Source organism: Podarcis pityusensis, assembly GCF_964106645.2.
Source record: "Podarcis pityusensis genome assembly, chromosome: 7".
Taxonomy (NCBI): Eukaryota; Metazoa; Chordata; class Lepidosauria; order Squamata; family Lacertidae; genus Podarcis; species Podarcis pityusensis.
In genome coordinates this window covers 45,817,900-45,836,267 of record NC_138031.1, presented here as the reverse complement: position 1 = coordinate 45,836,267, position 18,368 = coordinate 45,817,900, and the positions used below count along the sequence as shown (strand labels likewise).

The following is an 18,368-nucleotide window of genomic DNA, read 5'->3' as shown; positions in this document are numbered from 1 at the left end:
TACCCATTGATTCTCTTCCTCTCTCATTCCCCCGCTCCAAAAAGGAAACTTCAGGAGGAGGATGGGGATAGGATGAAGCAGCTCCTCTCCATCATACTGCTTCTCTGCTCTAAATTGATCACTCCCAAAACTGGCTTTCCCCCCAAAACAACAACAAAAGGCATTAAAATGTGGCTACATGTGTAACATGTCAGACCTCAATAAGTGTGTAACATGCAAGCCTTATTAACTGATAATTATAACCAATATATCCAAAAAGCTGCCATTTCTATTGTTATACTATACAGGAAGCAATACAAAAGGCATTGTGGATGTAGCAATAGAGGGGTTTTTTTTTTTGTGTGTGTGTGTGTGTGTGTGTGTGTGTGTAGCATTCTCCATCCTTGATTCCTCAGCACAGATGATGTTGGACGTTGTCTAAGATGTTTGGGGATGATGAGGAGAGGAGAGGGGGAAAATATTATTACATTCCCTAAGTGGTTATGAATTACAAATATTATTTGTGTAGCTAAAGCTATTAAAAAGATAACCCTGAGTAGTTTATCTTAAGTTCAGTGCATGGGGGTTGCGTTGTAGAGACAGACTTAGCTTTTTAGTAATTTCTTCATTCCCATCACACAAACCCTGTCATCAGTCTGATTCACACATACATATTAATCACTTAAATCTTATGGACTGCAACATCAGCTGATGACTTTCGGATAGAAGTGTCTGTCAGTTTTGGTTCTCTCCATTTCTCATTTTTCCAGTATTAAAGAAAGTTCTCCATATTTCTGCAGCAATTTGCAAATATATATATATATTAAAATCTTCATGGAAATTCTTCAGAATTTTAGTGCAAATATCTCCTAATAAATACATTACATACACATTTTGACAAGTAATTTCCCCTAATAAAAGGCACCCCTGTATGTTATCTTCATTAGTATATTGTTATGCACACTTCCCCTAATATATGCTTTTCTTTCAAAACAAACAAACCCACCATTGATTGGTTGGAGAGCTGCACTGCACAATTAATATTAGCGCAACTTTTGAAGGACTGCTGTGTTTCAGTTCTCACATTGTTCCAGAAAGTGCAAATCAGTTTCCTTAAATACAAACTGAGTTGGATTTCTCCCTGTCCCTACTTGCAAGTGTGAATGGGCCATCGCCAGACATAACTGTTCAGATCACCTCCATCACCTCATAAAACATTGCATAGAATCATAGAATCATAGAGTTGGAAGAGACCACAAGGGCCATTGAGTCCAACCCCCTGCCAAGCAGGAAACACCATCAGAGCACTCCTGACATATGGTTGTCAAGCCTCTGCTTAAAGACCTCCAAAGAAGGAGACTCCACCACACTCCTTGGCAGCAAATCCCACTGTCGAACAGCTCTTACTGTCAGGAAGTTCTTCCTAATGTTTAGGTGGAATCTTCTTTCTTGTAGTTTGGATCCATTGCTCCGTGTCCGCTTCTCTGGAGCAGCAGAAAACAACCTTTCTCCCTCCTCTATGTGACATCCTTTTATATATTTGAACATGGCTATCATATCACCCCTTAACCTCCTCTTCTCCAGGCTAAACATGCCCAGCTCCCTTAGCCGTTCCTCATAAGGCATCGTTTCCAGGCCTTTGACCATTTTGGTTGCCCTCCTCTGGACACGTTCCAGTTTGTCAGTGTCCTTCTTGAACTGTGGTGCCCAGAACTGGACACAGTACTCCAGGTGAGGTCTGACCAGAGCAGAATACAGTGGCACTATTACTTCCCTTGATCTAGATGCTATACTCCTATTGATGCGGCCCAGAATTGCATTGGCTTTTTTAGCTTCCGCGTCACACTGTTGGCTCATGTCAAGTTTGTGGTCAACCAAGACTCCTAGATCCTTTTCACATGTACTGCTCTCAAGCCAGGTGTCACCCATCTTGTATTTGTGCCTCTCATTTTTTTTGCCCAAGTGCAATACTTTACATTTCTCCCTGTTAAAATTCATCTTGTTTGTTTTGGCCCAGTTCTCTAATCTGTCAAGGTCGTTTTGAAGTGTGATCCTGTCCTCTGGGGTGTTAGCCACCCCTCCCAGTTTGGTGTCATCTGCAAATTTGATCAGGATGCCCTTGAGTCCATCATCCAAGTCGTTGATAAAGATGTTGAATAAGACTGGGCCCAAGACAGAAACCTGTGGCACCCCACTAGTCACTCTTCTCCAGGATGAAGAGGAACCATTGATGAGCACCCTTTGGGTTCGGTCAGTCAGCCAGTTACAAATCCACTGAGTGGTAGCATAGTCAAGACCGCATTTTACCAGCTTCTTTACAAGAATATCATGGGGCACCTTGTCAAATGCCTTGCTGAAATCAAGGTAGCCTACATCCACTGCATTCCCTTCATCTACCAGGCTTGTAATTCTGTCAAAAAACGAGATCAGGTTAGTCTGACATGACTTATTTTTCAGAAATCCATGCTGACTATTGGTGATCACAGCATTCCTTTCTAGGTGCTCACAGACTGTTTGCTTAATGATCTGCTCCAGAATCTTCCCTGGTATTGATGTCAGACTGACTGGGCGGTAATTATTTGGGTCCTCTCTTTTCCCCTTTTTGAAAATAGGGACAACATTTGCCCTCCTCCAGTCTGCCGGGACTTCGCCTGTTCTCCAGGAATTCTCAAAGATGACTGCAGTGCTTCTCAATGTTACACTTCAGATATTCAGTTGCCAATCATTAAGACTCATTTATTTATTAATTTACTTAACTTTCTGTATTTAGCAGAGATGGTTCTTCCATTCCATTTCCCCCCCACAACCAACGGGGGGGGGCTATGCTGAGAGATAGAGACTGGTTAGTTCAACCTGAGCTAGAGTTGTAGAGACGGAAACAAACGCCACGGAGTCAAGTTGAGTTTGCGCCTAGGCTCCTTCGCCCCACCACAATAAAACATTTGAGGAGGTCTGCCCCCCAAAGTTGGTGGACATTGTCATAGAAATTGTGCGCGTGTGTCGCATCATGTGATCAATTATGCAATTATACCTGCCCCACTCCCAATATTTCATTCAAGTTGGCACCCCGATCGCAGCCACGGGAGAAATGCCATGGAGGGCTAGTCTCTCTCTGCGTAACGATGGGGACCCCAAACCTGCCAACCTCCCTACACGTGGCCGTTGTTATGACTGCTGGCTGCTTCCCAGGCTGGGCTGAAGGAGAGGTCTCTCAGCTTGCCCCCCACCCGCCCCTTTGCCTCCCCGGACTCAGTCTCCACAATGTAGGCTGCGGCGGCGTCTCCGCCTGGATCCTGCGAGGCTGGCGGCCGAGCGGCAGGGGGTGTCTTCGCTGCCTCCGCCTCCGCCTCCTCCGCCTCGCCGCTCCTTTCCCTTTTCTGCGCCCTTCGGGCCAATCGGCGCAAAACAAAGGCGCGCAGGAGGAGCGGAGGGAGGCCCATCTCCTCCTGCCCTTCCCTCCCGGGTCAGTGGCTCCGCGCGCCGTAAACAAACGCAGCCCCGGGGTCGCCTCGTGCGCGCTGGAAGGGAGCCCAGGCAGGATGGCCAAGAGCCGGGCTGCCAACCCAGCGATGGCCGGGCTCGTCTTGGCGCTCTGGTCCCGCTGCTGCTCCGCGGATCCTCGGGTGGCTGGTTCTCCGGACGAGTCCCAAGCGCCGGGGCTCAGCCTCCATCCGCCCTACTTCAACCTGGCGGAGATCGCCAAGATTTCGGCGACGGACACCTGCGGCCAGGACGAGAGCGGGAGGCCTCGTCGAGAGCTCTTCTGCAAGCTGGTGGGGGGGCCCGCCGCTTTCCCCGCGGGGAAAAACATCCAGGTAACTCCGGGTGAAGCGGCTGCGGGTGAAGTTGGGGATCAACTGAGGGATCAGTGGCATGGATCCTCCAGTCCAGATCATTAAATGCGGACAAATTAACTCATTCTGTACCTGTGCAGCCACTCTGGTCTCCTAACATGATGTAGACTGAACAGTATAGCATCAGGATAGTTAATGAATTGGCAGAAGGTTGCATCTCTTCCGCGGGCGCCTCTCCTTCCGCCAGTACTTTACGCGCAAGCTGCATATTTTAAATCAACAGTTGCCAGCTTTGTTTTACCGACATGTTAACCGCTTGACACCTGTACACGACAGAAATTTAACAGGTGCAGCTTTCCCATCGGATCTCTGTGCAGCAGAAAGATGCACCAGTTGAATTCCTGTCTTTCTTTGATAGATTAAAGGCACAGGAACTGTGTGGGGGGGGGGGATATTCGGGGAGGAAGTACTCTCCCCTATGTATTGATAACCTGGATCGGATATCCTTGCCTTCACTGCCGTCTTCTCATGATCCAGGTGCTGAAACTTTGGAAATGTTTGGGTGTTTCCATAAGTTCAGTACATATTTATGATTGAAATGAGGGCCAAAGTAACTATTATTCTTTGGATCTCACTCACCCACAGTCTGTCAAGTAGAGTACAAGGGTAGGCTCTTGTGCATGTGCTGAAGGTAACTGGTTAGGAATACAGAACGAGGTTATAGTGGTAGTTAACTCATCCATTGCAGCTTAGAGATGCTGCTTCACCGCTTAAAAATGGGGGAAACTGCTGGACTGGCAGGAAAGTGTCCTTCAGGATTTGTGAAGGAAGTGCTGAATAAAAGGTCCTCTTAACAGTTGGTGGCCTTCCTTCCATAGAAAGAGACGGCATATGCCAATTGTGTAGGGCATTCGCAGGGATCTCTGCAATATATACAAGCTGCCCTTCCACTTTCTCTGTGCCTGTCCTAAGAAGACACAAGAAGAGCTCTGCTGGATCAAGCCAAATACACATCTTGTCCAGAACTGACCGCATAACTTACAAAAATAAGACTGATCTCCTACACTTTATACCTGTCAATGTTGGAGGAAGCCCTCTTTGTAGATCTCTGTTACTCTCCTCATTGACCTGCCTTCCATCTGGTATTGTTGTGTCAGTATTATGATATGCTAATCTGTTGGCAAGGCAAGGAGAAGACCTATTCTATTCATGTCCTGCTTGGGTGGGGCGGCTTCCCATAGGCATCTGGTTGGCCACTGTGTGAGAACAGAATTCTGGACTAGATTGGGTTAAAGAAAATGCCCCCCACCTCCTGCTTTGACAGTAGCTTCTAGGATCTTGTCTGTCTGAAGATAAAAACAATAAATGCTAACCAAAAAATGATCTATTACAATGTGCACCATTAGTTCAGCATGTACCTTACAATGGCATATGTGAAGAAATGTGCCAAATGATTGCCAAGCCAAATCCCTATTTGTCATGTCTGTATTTGATTCCTATCTATTTTTAACTGATTCTAAATGCTCACCAAAATCAGTTTAATTTGCATATTTTAAATCAATTAACATACAGTATATGCAGAACAGCTTTACGGTGCAATCATAACCATCTCTACCCAGACGTAAGTCCTTTTGAATCCAGTGTGTCTTAATCCCAGGTAGGAAGAGCTAGGATTGTAGACTAAGCCTTCTTTATTTTGTGAGCGAGATGACAACCCCTCTTAGAGCTAACCTGCACCACAAATTTTATATGACTACAGGAAATTAGAGGCTGAGGAGTCTTCTGAGGGGCAAATTTGAATGCTGCAGACTACCTGATTTTAACATTAAGAGGTTTTAGAAGCAATTACAATCATTTAGGCAGAAGCAAATCCTAACAGGTGAATTAAGCCAAAGGTACTGTTTCTGTGGTATTGTTTCCTTTCACCCATTTATGAAGTTAAAACCCTGTGGTTTAGTTGTGAATTGATATAATTCTACAGTTAGGTATGACAGCAATAGTGAACAAGAGAATTCCTCTTACTTTAACATTTGTTGCAGAGATTCTGGGTGAGAGGTCACCTGCGATTTGTGCTTGATCCAAGCTCCCGGAAGGATTACTGATAGATGTGCCCTGGCACAAGAGTACATGTTGTATGCTGCTTACAGAATTTGTAGAAATGTGCATTCAGCAGCTTCCCTCTCCTGTTTCTAACAAAGCCTCATTGAGACACATAGCAGAAATATTTCTGTAGTTTACCAGTCATCTTTTTGGTTCAAGAGGGGTTCCAAATTCTTTCAAAAGGCTGGGGAAAGCAGACCTGGAAAATGTGATAACAGCACAGTGCATATGCGATCACACTGCCCCAACCCTCGAATTCAAAGTTAAGGAAGAGAGTTTTTATGGACACCATATTTCAAATACCTATGAAATGGGAGAAGGCTTAAACAAACATGCTCACATCTATTCATGTCCGCAGTATAAAAGAATGGAGAGAGTGAATGAACATATTCAGATAATCATAGATGTAAGATAGAGAACTTTAGCAACAGGAAATATCAGTTAACTGGAAAGGCTGTACTTGCTCCACTGTGCCCTGCACTGTGTTAGAAGTATGAATGGGGCTTGACCTTGTATTTTGGTGTGGGTTTGTGCCCAGAAAAGAAGGTCTCCTGCAAACAACAACAACAACACAAAGGTAGCAGCATAAGGGGGGGTGGGACAACAACCAACCAAACTCCAAAACTCACAACTGGCCAATACCTATTTTAAGATCAACCAAAAGGTCACAAAGTGTGGCAAACTTTTTGAGTTCTGTTTAACTCTTCAAGCAAGATATTATACAAAGCAGGAAGTGAGGGAGACAAGGACACTTAACATTCAAAGGATGTAATTGCTCTGGCAGATCCACAGCCCTCAGGTAACTTGGAGAGAATTCTGAGTGAGGTTTCAGAATTTCCAAGTTGCTTCCAAAGTTTTATTATTTATTCCTTCCCTAATGAAATAAGGCAGGCACTGACTTGGGTGAGTACCTGCTGAAGATTTGTTGGCTGCTGACATTTTTAGCTTGGTATCTATATTGCCTCACGGTGGAGGTCATTTTATTGTGGTTTTAAATATTTCAAATGTGTGATTGCTTTATATTATGTTTACATCTGGTATCGCCCAGATGAAGAATGATATATGAGTATTTAAAATAAATACATGTACAAAGGTCACTTTCAGGAATCCTACAAGGCAGCTGATTTGTTTCCCAACATCACATTCCCAGCTCTTCATCATTGAGATGTATTCAGGCTGCAAACATCTCTAAACCCTCTTTCTGTTTCTGCCTCTTCAAAAATGCAAATAGCTCTTTCTATGCATGTGCACTGCCCTCCCCCTTTCCTCCATTTAATGGTACATGTATATGACTTTCTCCATGCTTTTTGGGCTATCTCATTGAAACATGAGTTATTCCCAAATATACCCTAAGCCTTCACTCCCATTGCGAAAACCATCTTGTGCTATTAGCCAGCAATCTACCTGGCAGAAGGAAGGGCAACCCAGTATCCTGTAACCTCAGAGCTATATTCAGTTCTTTCTCTACCACCAGCCTACACACAATTAACTTCACTCAAAGGGGAGAGCGATGATAAGCCCTCTCCCTCTTGTACTCGTCCCCTTTCCTGCAGCATCCCCTCTTCCCTATTGAGGAGTGAAACATCTGCAGTGGCGAGTATGTTGTACTTGTTTAGACTCCTCACATTATTTAGAACCCTGGAAAGATGTGGTTTCTAAATGGGCCAGGGAGTCTATCCAAGTGCAGCAGACTCTCTTCAGCAGAAACTCAGCTCCCAACAGGTATATCCAATAGCATAAAGTAGAGGGACAACCCAGGTGTCATTATGGTTTTGACCCTAGATGGGCAACATAGCTATGAGTGTTGTGCTTAGAGCTGGACTGGAATTTCCAACAACACTATGTTTGAGAAGATCATTTCCTACATGTTCTGTTTATGCCCTGTATAGACTACTCCTGTAGAAGGTACATATGCAGCCATACTTCCAATTTTCCATAGGCTACATTACTTTTTGTACTGAGAATAATTTTATATACACAGTCATGGAAACTCTAGAAGATGTACGTTTTGAGGTGACTTGTATATGCAGAGCTGCTTTGATGAGCAGATCCAGATCCAGGCAATATTCCCAATCTCCTGGAACTGAAACATTGTACCAGGCAGGCTGCATTGTGGAATGCCTTTCTGCAGATACTGCCCGTGTAGAGCAAAAGGAAAGGTTTGCCCGGCAACTTATTTTCCTTTAGCTTCCATCTGCCATCTTCGTTGGCAGCTCTTGTGGAACGTACTTTAAATAACTGAGATGCTTGCTGCTCCAGAAGAATTCACTGACGTACATTTAGAAACATTATTAAACTTGTCCTCAGAACTCCAAGTGACCTAGTTAAGTTGAAATGGCTCTCTTGTGGCCTAATCTTCAGTAACCTGGCAAAAAAGCCTGTCCAGTTTGACCATCAGCAGAGGGGGAAAGGATGGAGAACCTCCATCCCCAAATCCAATTTGTTTACTTTGTTTTCTTACCACCCCTTTAAATACTTCCACTTGCCACTTCTCTTCTCCCAGAGGGGAGGCCATTGCTGTGTGCCAAACCATTGCAGCCTTATGTTTTCGTGTTGTCATCCTGTATTTTTGCAGACCTGATGATCCTCCCTAATAAAATTCTCCACCTGGTGCAGAAAAACTTCATGCAACTGTCCTTTTATTGAAAAGCTTCCTTCTTGCCTTGCTTCTTGTTTGGTGTGCCTGGAAGTTTAGTGAATTGCCCTTTAATTAGTGCACTACTATTCCTTGTGCCTGGAAGTAACGTGCATAAAAATTGGTGGATTTTGGCCATGGGCAAGGGTGTTGTTAGATAACATAACACTTTATCAGATGTCATCTAGAGCCATCGTTTTAATTCTGCTTTTAGCTGATTGTTGAAAAGCGCTACCTCGGCTAGATCTTCCAACTTCCTAGATCTTTAACTGTCAAACTGTCAAACTGCCGCATTGATCATGACATCTTTTTGTTTTCTTCTCTTTCAGGGCCAGTTTTGTGACTATTGCGATGCCGCTGATCCCAAAAAAGCTCACCCAGCAACCAATGCTATAGACGGGACAGAGCGCTGGTGGCAAAGTCCTTCTCTCTCCTTAGGTTTAAAGTATGATGTGGTCAACATTACTTTAGATCTAGGACAGGCAAGTACAGGTGTTGCTTTCCATGTTGTTGATTTTGACATTTTCCTTTGTCTGTTGTCTATCCATGGCCCGAAGCATGATGGGAGCTGTTTAGCGTTAGAAGAGCTAACCGCCAGTCTCTTTTTGCTTTCACTTCTCAGGATAAAACCCATTTTTATGTAATGAGATGTGCATGCCTGTAAGATTCCAGACTGAGTAACTCTTAATTATTTATGGATGCTGAGCTCAACAAGAATTCCATCAGTCCTTGATATGAGGTTATCAATAAGTGATGTCCATGACATGAATAAAACTGTTATGCTAGTTAAACATATTCAAAATAGCACTTGTATTGAGATTATGAAACTTTATCAATGAATCGGGTGACTAATCCCTTTAAAGGGGGCTGCTAGTTGACTAAAAATCTTTAACCATAGGTACTACACCCTCTCTATTTACTAAATTATGTTTTAGGCCAAGTAAATCATAGAATTGTAGTCCAATCCCCTGCAATGCAGGAAATCCTGCCCACAACCACCAACCTTATGCTTAAGAGCCAGACCCACTGACCCACTGTGCCTCAGGAGGGCTTTATGTAATTGAATAGTGTGGTTACTCTGTTCTAAATTACTAATGAAATGGATGCAGACAGAAAATTAGTTGCTGCTACTTTGTTGTTCCATCAGTAGATGATATTGTTTAATAATTCAACTGCTGAAGACTTCACTAGATCAGAATGATTTACTGCGGGGATTTCCTGCAGCTTCAGAAACTCCAGGGTGCATGCAGGCTCCCACTACCCACAAGGCTGCTTTGTTCAACTGAGGTAGTGGCAGCTCTGGGCAGGCATGGAGAAGTAAGACACCTCTGCTTCTTCCCCTTATGGGAGAGGTAGCATCCCAGCTTGTCCATAGAGTTACCTATCTTTCACCTGAGAGAGAATACCCTCCTCGCATGCTCCTTCTAGGAAGGTGTAAAGAAACATCACTGATCCCCAGTGTGGTATCTTTGTGATATTAGCAGCCGTTAAATAAATTACCACACTCATTTTTCAGACCTAACTTCATATTAAGGAAAGAGGTAAAATTCTGTGGCGTTAAACGGATCCAAAAGCAGAGAGTTGAGAATGACTGTAAGCATATGGGAATGGGCCACAACCAATTCAGCTGCTATCAAGAAACATAACTGAGTTCTTGAGCAACTGGTTGTTGATGCACACAGCTCAAGCAGTGCCTTCTTAGCTCCTTCCTTCCTAGACTGTGGAAACAAACCATAGAGTGATTGGCTTAGCTTTAAGTGAGAACCAGAGCTTGTGATTTGTTTTCTCAAACAAACCATGAATAGGAAGGCAAAAACGAACCTTGGCTTCCAATTGTGGTTTCTTTGGAGAGAAAGAAGTGTAGGGTCACACGTAATGCTCAGCTGGCCACATTCTGGTTTATTTCCCTACTCTAGGAAGCCAAGCAGGGAGTGATTGAACTGTCTGTGTAGCAGCTCACAGCTCTCACACAGTTTAATTTCTCTAACCATGGTTTGTGGCCAGTGTTAGGTGTGATTGAAGCCAGTGAACAGATGTCATGAGCTGGCTGTGGATGACAGTTCTTGGGGTGAAGTGTCTTTCACTATCAATCTGATTTAGGATCAGTAGTTTTTGTTGTCTGCTGTACAAGCCCACGAGTCTTTGCTTAGGTATCTGTAAACAGGCCGAGCAACAACAGTTGGTATGCATAGTAACAAGTGTGCTTAACAATATACTTTGGAAGCTTTGTAAACTAGCGTATTCCCAATACACAGAAATTCTATAGAAATATTGACAGCCAAGGAAGCATTTCCTGTCTTTCAATGTACTTTCACTATAAGAAAGCAAATACCAAAGATGTTGTTCTCACCCATTAAAAAGAGCTAAAATCTTACACTGATTAGGTAAGTAGGAAGGAAGTCACTGAGAGCAAATAGGAGGAACATGTCATTCGTAAAGTGTTTGATTTTGTTTGCAGTTGCTTTCCTCTCATTGTGCATATTAAATGACTGATTTATAATGGAGCTAATGAATACCAGCAATGCAATCACAATGTTTTCCCCTTAGCATGGGGGAAGTGAAAAAAGGCAGGCTGGCACAGCTAAGTTCAGTAATCTGGATAAACTCCAAACCCAGCATGAATTCAAACAGCACAGCAGGGGCAGTTTGAGCAGCAGTAGCAACAGCTAAGAAAGAAATTTGGACTTTAATATCTAGTCCTCTATTATCCCTCTTGCTGTTGCTTTGGGATATGGGTAGCCAAAGTGGTGCTCTCTAGATGTTGTTGGACTGCAAATCCCATCACCCCTGACCAGTGCTTTTTTTTCTAGACAAAAAAGATGCCGGAGTGCACCTCCCTCAGAAGATCCACCCCAGAGCCCTAGGAGGATCTCTTTGGGCTGGGGGGGGTGTCTCCTCATGTGCCAGAGTCTTGTTGAGGCTGCTCAGCTGAGGCCAGGGGAGCCTTCCACACCTCAGCTGAGCACCTTAAGGAGACCCACCTCATCTGGCTTGAATGAGCTGGAGCAGCTGAGAGGAAGAGAGGCTTCTGTGCCTCAGCTGGACACCTTAATTGTCAGAATTGGGGGGGGGGGGTTGAAAGGCCAGCTGGCTTGGCCCCAGCTGGAGCGTCTCCCTTCAGCCTTGCCGCTGCGGAGATCCCTCGACCTCTGCTCCAACGTAATCAGTGACTCAAGCTTGCAGACTTGAGCACACTTTACTCAGCAGTGTAAACTGCGCAACAGAAGAGGCTTGAGGCTGTAGACACATACTAAACTACACATTTATTATACATAAATCAGGACAAAGAAAGCATGTCATCTCTCCTTGCCGTCTTCTCGGAGAGAGACTAAAAACAAAAGCAATACAGAGCAGAAGTTCGGCTCACGCCAGCAAACTGTGCTGGAATGTAAACAGACATGTGACACACAACAATCCCATGTCTGCAACAACAGGTGGAATGGAATCCCAACATTAATGAGCTCCCATCCTCCACTTCTCTGGCTTGTGCTTTCCATCAGCTGTTAGCTAAGAGACTTAAGAGCCTCAGCAAAGCCCCACTGTGCCTCTGGCTTATGAAGAGACCCTCTCTAGACTCATAGAGTACGTCCCCTTAGGGCTTTGAGGAGGGTCTTCTCGCGAGCTGGGGCTTTGTTGAGGCTTGTCAGGTCAGGTCTACTCCTGGCGCCCAGCGGAGAGGTTGTGGAATGCCCTTCTGGCGTGTTCTGGCTGAAAAAAAGCCCTCCCCCCGACCAGTGGCCATACTCACTGGGGCTGATGGAAGTTGGAGTCCAGCAACATCTAAAGCATGGGTAGGCAAACTACAGCCTGGGGGCCGGATCCGGCCCAATCGCCTTCTAAATCTGGCCTGCGGACGGTCCGGGAATCAGCGTGTTTTTACATGAGTAAAATGTGTCCTTTTATTTAAAATGCATCTCTGGGTTATTTGTGGGGCATAGGAATTCGTTCATTTCTCCCCCCCCAAAAAATATAGTCTGGCCCCCCACAAGGTCTAAGGGACAGTGGACCAGCCACCTGCTGAAAAAGTTTGCTGACCCCTGATCTAAAGGCACCACATTGTCTCCTCTGAGGAAAGTGTACATGTTGTTGACTTTGTTGTCCTGTATTTCTCTGAATTTCTATGGTTCATTATTGGATTACTTAGATTAACTATTGAAATATTGCTGTCTATTTATTAGCTGAATTGCCATTATGAAATTGGTATGATTCTGAACCGCATGATTTATTGTTCAGATATTTGTTTTATTGTGTTTATATTGATCATAATTTTGAAAACTGCTTTGGTTGTGTTGTAATTTTTTGTCAGATGCTTTAGACTTGTGTTCAGAAGGAAAAGCAGAGGTCTTGAACCTCAGACATTGGGACCTAATGTGGCCCTCCAGGCTCCTCCGTCTGGTTCTCACAACCCACACCCCTCCCTCCAGGCCACACCCCCTCCCCAGACCACACCCCTCAACAGCCCTGTGTTAAACCCTCCTTGAGTGTTTTACTCTGGCTGGAATGTGTCCCTGAACTCTGAAAATGCTTATTCCTTGCCTGCATAGAGGACAGAGGGTGTGTGCTGAAACTAGACTATTATACAAAGGTAAAATTTGCATTCATTGCCCCACCCACTTATGCCTCTGGCCCCATATGGTTTTTGGAAGGTTGCCCAGAAGTGACTGCAGCCCTCAGGCTGAAAAAGGTTCCCACCCTTGCCCTAGATAAAAGAACTGGGTACACATACAAGCACATGCACAGATGTATGTACTCATATCCACTCACTCACTCATATAATATGGAAAGGGCAGTGTAGCACAGAAAACGTGGAGGAAATAAATACTTTGAAATATTTTAAAGGACCTGAGAAAGAAGTAGGTGAAATTAGCACTAGAGGCCGTTGATTTAAGTTGCAGTTAATTTTTGGAATATGTCCCAATTATCAGAGCAATTAAGTAAAAGAATGTACCGCTAAGGGAGGTTGTGGGATCTGCTTCTGAGAAAAAATTTTTTATAAGCATCTTGGAGATCCTTCAGATAGAGGCTATTTGTTTTGTGTCTTGTAGGTTAGATTAAATGTCCTGATGCGTCCCTTCCAGATACACAATTCTTGTAACTTTGTATGTTTTAAAAGGTTATAGATTCTTATATCACACACTGATGACAGCTTGAGAATACATTTTAAGAAAACAGTGTCATGTTCATATTGTATGGTGTACCTCCTTTCACTGCCTTCTGGAATGCATGCTTCTTCAGCAAATCATATCCCCAAACTTGCATTTCCCAAGCAGGTGGATACAGTGGTACCTCTGGTTAAGAACTTAATTTGTTCCAGAAGTCTGTTCTTAACCTGAAACTGTTCTTAATCTGAGGTACCACTTTAGCTAATAGGGCCTCCCACTGCCGCCGCACGATTTCTGTTCTCATCCTGAAGCAAAGTTCTTAACCCAAGGTACTATTTCTGGGTTAGCAGAGTCTATAATCCCGAAGCATCTGTAACCCGAAGCATCTGTAACCCGAGGTACCTCTGTATTTGCAAGGGAGAAACAGATGGTGGGCTTTGTGTGTTTAACTTCCCATCCTTCCTTATTATCCTCTTTAAATGCCTCCAAAACTATTTTCCCCTTGCTGGTTTTATTTGAGATCTCAGGCCCACTTTGGGGGAAAATGGCTTTAGGAGATAACCTTCAGGGAGAATCAGCTGATTTAGGAAAGGATTAAGCACCACCCCGTTCCCCAGTCCTCTCCTGCAAATCACACACACACACACACACACACACACACACTCTTAGCATTTTGAGGCAAACGTGGGATTTGATATGCCATCTTAGCTTCACAATGTTACAGTCCACCCTAAGAACATTGTTCTTAATGAATGAAATTGCTTCAGCGAAGACATTGCAGCTGCTTTCGTGGGTGATTCAGGTCTCTGCTTGTCACCAGATCAAGGAAATGTTTTTTTCCTGACTTAGTTTTCCTTTTCTCAGATCTGTATCTTACGTGAACTGTATGAACCTGGGGCATCTTGAAAATGGCTACCTTACCTCCTTTACTGTCGCAATAGTATAAGCTGTATGTTGCTTATCACAGATCTATGGGTTTTTCCTAAACGTTGAAATATGTGGGGTACATTCAATACCTTAGATAGATTCCTTTCTTGAACCCCAGTTCAAAGCCTTCCCATTTGGAAAGCCTCTCCCCCATTTCATGTTAGCCTATTATTCCATATGGACTAGCCAGGAGCTCACAAGTGGGACATGATCATTTTTAGAATAGTTATTGGCCTCCTATTTTGCTTTTATTTCATTGCAAAGAGAACGTAAGTGCTGCTTAGCAGACAGACACAGACATGCAAATGACCTTTAACTAAAAACCCTTAAGCAAATGGTACAATGCTTCAAAGACCATAATGAATCTGTTGCAAGATCTATTGATAACATGGACTTTAACATTACTCATTGCTTGGCAAACCTCATAGGTTTCCTTTTTACATTAGTTCTGCTTTTATTTCATAGATAATGAGTATTCTTTGTAGTTGTGGTACTTTCCTCACAACCACAACATATGGTTTATCAAACCACATACCAGTATTTGAAATTTTAACTGGTAGTGGTTGGTTGGTTGTGTCCCCCTCATGCGATGGATCAGTCAGTTTCAAGCAGTGAATGCAAGAAGTATGATATGTGGAGATTTATGAGCAAATGTAGGGTTGGCTTATAACGGGGTTGCCATATGTCCAGAATTTTCTGGGCATATATGGAATATTGCAATCAGAAGCAGTGTATGGGCAGAAATCAGGAAAAATCAAAAACTTAATTTTTTCTTTGCAATTTTGCCAAAAATGCTCAACAACAGCCAAAAACTTTTATTTTATTTTCAGTTTTAGAAATATGGCAACACTAGCTTATAAGCGGCTAAAAATGGTTAAAAGTAAATGAATCCATTTAGAAAATGTCCCCCACAGCCAGGAATACAGTATACTATAGTTTCCTCTTTTACTTAGCCATGGCTGTGGACCTATGGTTACCAAGCGGTCAGCCACCCACCCAGCTGCTGACCAGAGCCAAATATGTGTCTTTAGCCATATCCTAGGACCTTCTAGATAGCTTGCCTTGAATTTGTGCCACCACCACTTTTTATGCAACTGAAAAACCTTTTAAAAGCATTTAGCTGGATATGGTAAATTGTGGCTGGGCTTGTGTGTATTGATTTCTGCTTGTTTATTTGCATTTCTATTTTTTTTAATAAAAAATAAGATTTAATTAAAGCTTTTATCATAATATGATAAGATTAAAGAAAATAGTCTAAATAGAAACAAACACCGAGAGAAAGAAAATAAAACGAGTCCTCTCTGAAAGGTAGCTCTTAACCCTTGTCTCACATAGAAAGCGGTGGACCATCCCAGCTTTCACCTGGGAGCTTTCCTTTATTTCACAGAAATCTTTTAAATAATGAAATGGCCATGTGATGGGGCCCAGAATCTAAAAACTTTAAAGTGGCTTGATAGGTTAATCATGTGTGGTTTAAGATTAATTTGAACATTTCATTTTGAATAACTGCATACCAGATGTCAGCAGCTTTATTCTTTCCTGGAAGATTAATGCGTCAACTTCTTTTAATAGAAATTGCTGTATATACAACCAGGAAAGTCAAATGTTGTTAATCTGTTTGTCTTTATGTACTATACATAAGGACAATGCCTATTTGTTTAATATGACTGTTTCGTTATGGCTGATTTTCTAAATAAAGGGATCAAAACTATCATCATGTGTAGCACAATCTAAGCATGTTTATTCAGAAATAGCTTCAAGTGAATTCACTGAGACTCTCTACTAGTATGCTAAAGATATATTCTATATTTCAAGGCAAACAGGGAGACCGTCTAGCTTTTTAAAGGAGATTTCAACAACTTGTAAGCACTGAAAGGTATATAAGAAAATTGCTGTGTTTGGACTTAAGATTGGCTTAATAAATAAGCCCATTCTAAACAAACCTCATATGCCAGCATCCACCCACTTTGCTTCTCCCTTCACTCAGCCTAGCAAACAAGGCAGGAAGTCTGCACTTGGTTACATCCAAACCAGGGAACTCTGATTAATGGCAACAATAAACCATGGTTTCATATAGGGTGAGGTGGGGCATATTGATGCAAGCGGCACATTGATACACCAACAATATTTCAATATCGATAAACATTATTTGTGTTGTGACAACACTAAAACGTGTCTATACATGTGTGAGTACAACCGTGGCGACCACGCTGCTCACCAGTTAGCCGTTGGCATTTGACGAGAGTAGGTATGGCCAACTAAAAAATTACGTGAAATGTAAGTGTTCCAATGCTGTTTTACGTCATTTAGTTAAGATTTTAAAATACCAAAGGTAAGTTATTCCACTCAGTAATCAGGATTACACGTGATTTTTAAATTTTAGTTTCCTGATTTGGAAGCAATAGTTTACTATGGACTTCTTTATTTGATCACCCACAGGGAATATTTAAAAAAACTGCATGTAGGAGAATAAGACTTGTTCATAAATTAATTTATTAAACTGAAATATGATAGTCCAAATGTGGCCACTGAGTATGCTCCTTCTCCATTATTTATGTTCAGGTAATCAAATTAAGATAATATTTTCAGATATTGCATTTCTACGGCATACAAATACTAACCACAGTATCAAAAGTCCTTTGGATGAACCTCAGCTGGAGCCAAAAAAGATGAAGTCAGAATCGTTTGAGTGCCACAGGCAACACTTACAAACATTTTTCTATTAGAGAGCAGTATGAACTTAATAATAACAATGAATCATTGTGATTCATAAGTAAGTTGGTTAAAAATTCTTAAGGTAGTCTGTAGTTGGATCGATTGAACCCACGATATAACCAAAATAATTTGCAGAAGGATACATATTTTCCCAACTGCCTATCTTATGAGGAAGATAGAGAATGCATGCATTTCCGTGTGATATAACTAGGCAATACTAATGCCAATTGTGTGATGATAATATTTGTAAAGCTCTTTGAAGCGTTATTTAACTTCACTTCCACTCTTTTAACTGTAATCCTTACAACAATCCTGTAAGGTACACCAGTATTTCCTCCATTTTTAGATGCAACAACTGAGGTGGAAAGACGGTATGGCTTGCCTAGGGCTTTTAGTGAGATTCTAACCAGAAGCTCCCTTATTCATAGCTCAGATTCTTGGCTACTATGCTAGATATATTTTTCAGGAACAGTATTGTGGCACTCCACCTCAGTCTCTGAGCTGTGTGAGATTCCAGGGGTTCCAGGCACTTACCCAGGGTTTGTGTAACTTTTGGAATGAGATACAGCAGAGACTGTTGTGTCTATATGATATATGGCTTACTTACACACATATATACACAACCTGAGGCTATGATGGAGGAGTTCACAGCATTAACACCCCAAGAGGGCCTTGCTTTCCCCTTGGATTCAAACAGAAGTCAAACATCGCTTTGACCCTCTGGCTTCTCAGCCTGTTGCTTTTCTAGTTCTAGCCTCTAGCTCATATCACTCAACTCTCGGTTCTGGCCTTTTGTCTTTCTAACTACCAGCCAGATGGAGGGGGGGGGCACCCATTTGCCCTCTAGTGCTGAGCCACTTCCTTTTTTCCCATAATGGCCAGTACCTAGGCCAGGGCGGCCCAATTTTCCATATCAAGTGGGCCACAAGAGTACTTTGACACAGAACCAACAGGCCACACACACACACCGTCTTGTTGCATATGATTGTGGGGGGGAGCAAGGCCAACATCTCACATGCCCCCAGGTTTTGGCTGCCTTCCTAAAGCCAGCTAAGTGAGGCCTAGCTCCTCTCACCCCTCATAGAACAAGGCAGTGTGTGGCCCATGGGTTCCATG

General features: G+C 43.0%; 1 protein-coding gene across 3 annotated transcripts in view; it reads left to right on the top strand.

The window, feature by feature from the left end:
* Positions 1 to 3,277: 3,277 nt before the first annotated feature.
* The window catches only part of LAMA3 (laminin subunit alpha 3), a 138,895-nt gene continuing 123,804 nt past the window's right edge, over positions 3,278 to 18,368 (top strand). For all 3 annotated transcript variants that reach the window (XM_081014387.1, XM_081014388.1, XM_081014386.1), the window contains exons 1-2: positions 3,278 to 3,794; positions 8,838 to 8,990. In XM_081014387.1, coding sequence (XP_080870513.1) covers positions 3,519 to 3,794; positions 8,838 to 8,990 — 429 coding nt within the window. In that variant the 5' untranslated portion in view covers positions 3,278 to 3,518. The remainder of the gene's footprint in view (positions 3,795 to 8,837; positions 8,991 to 18,368) is intronic.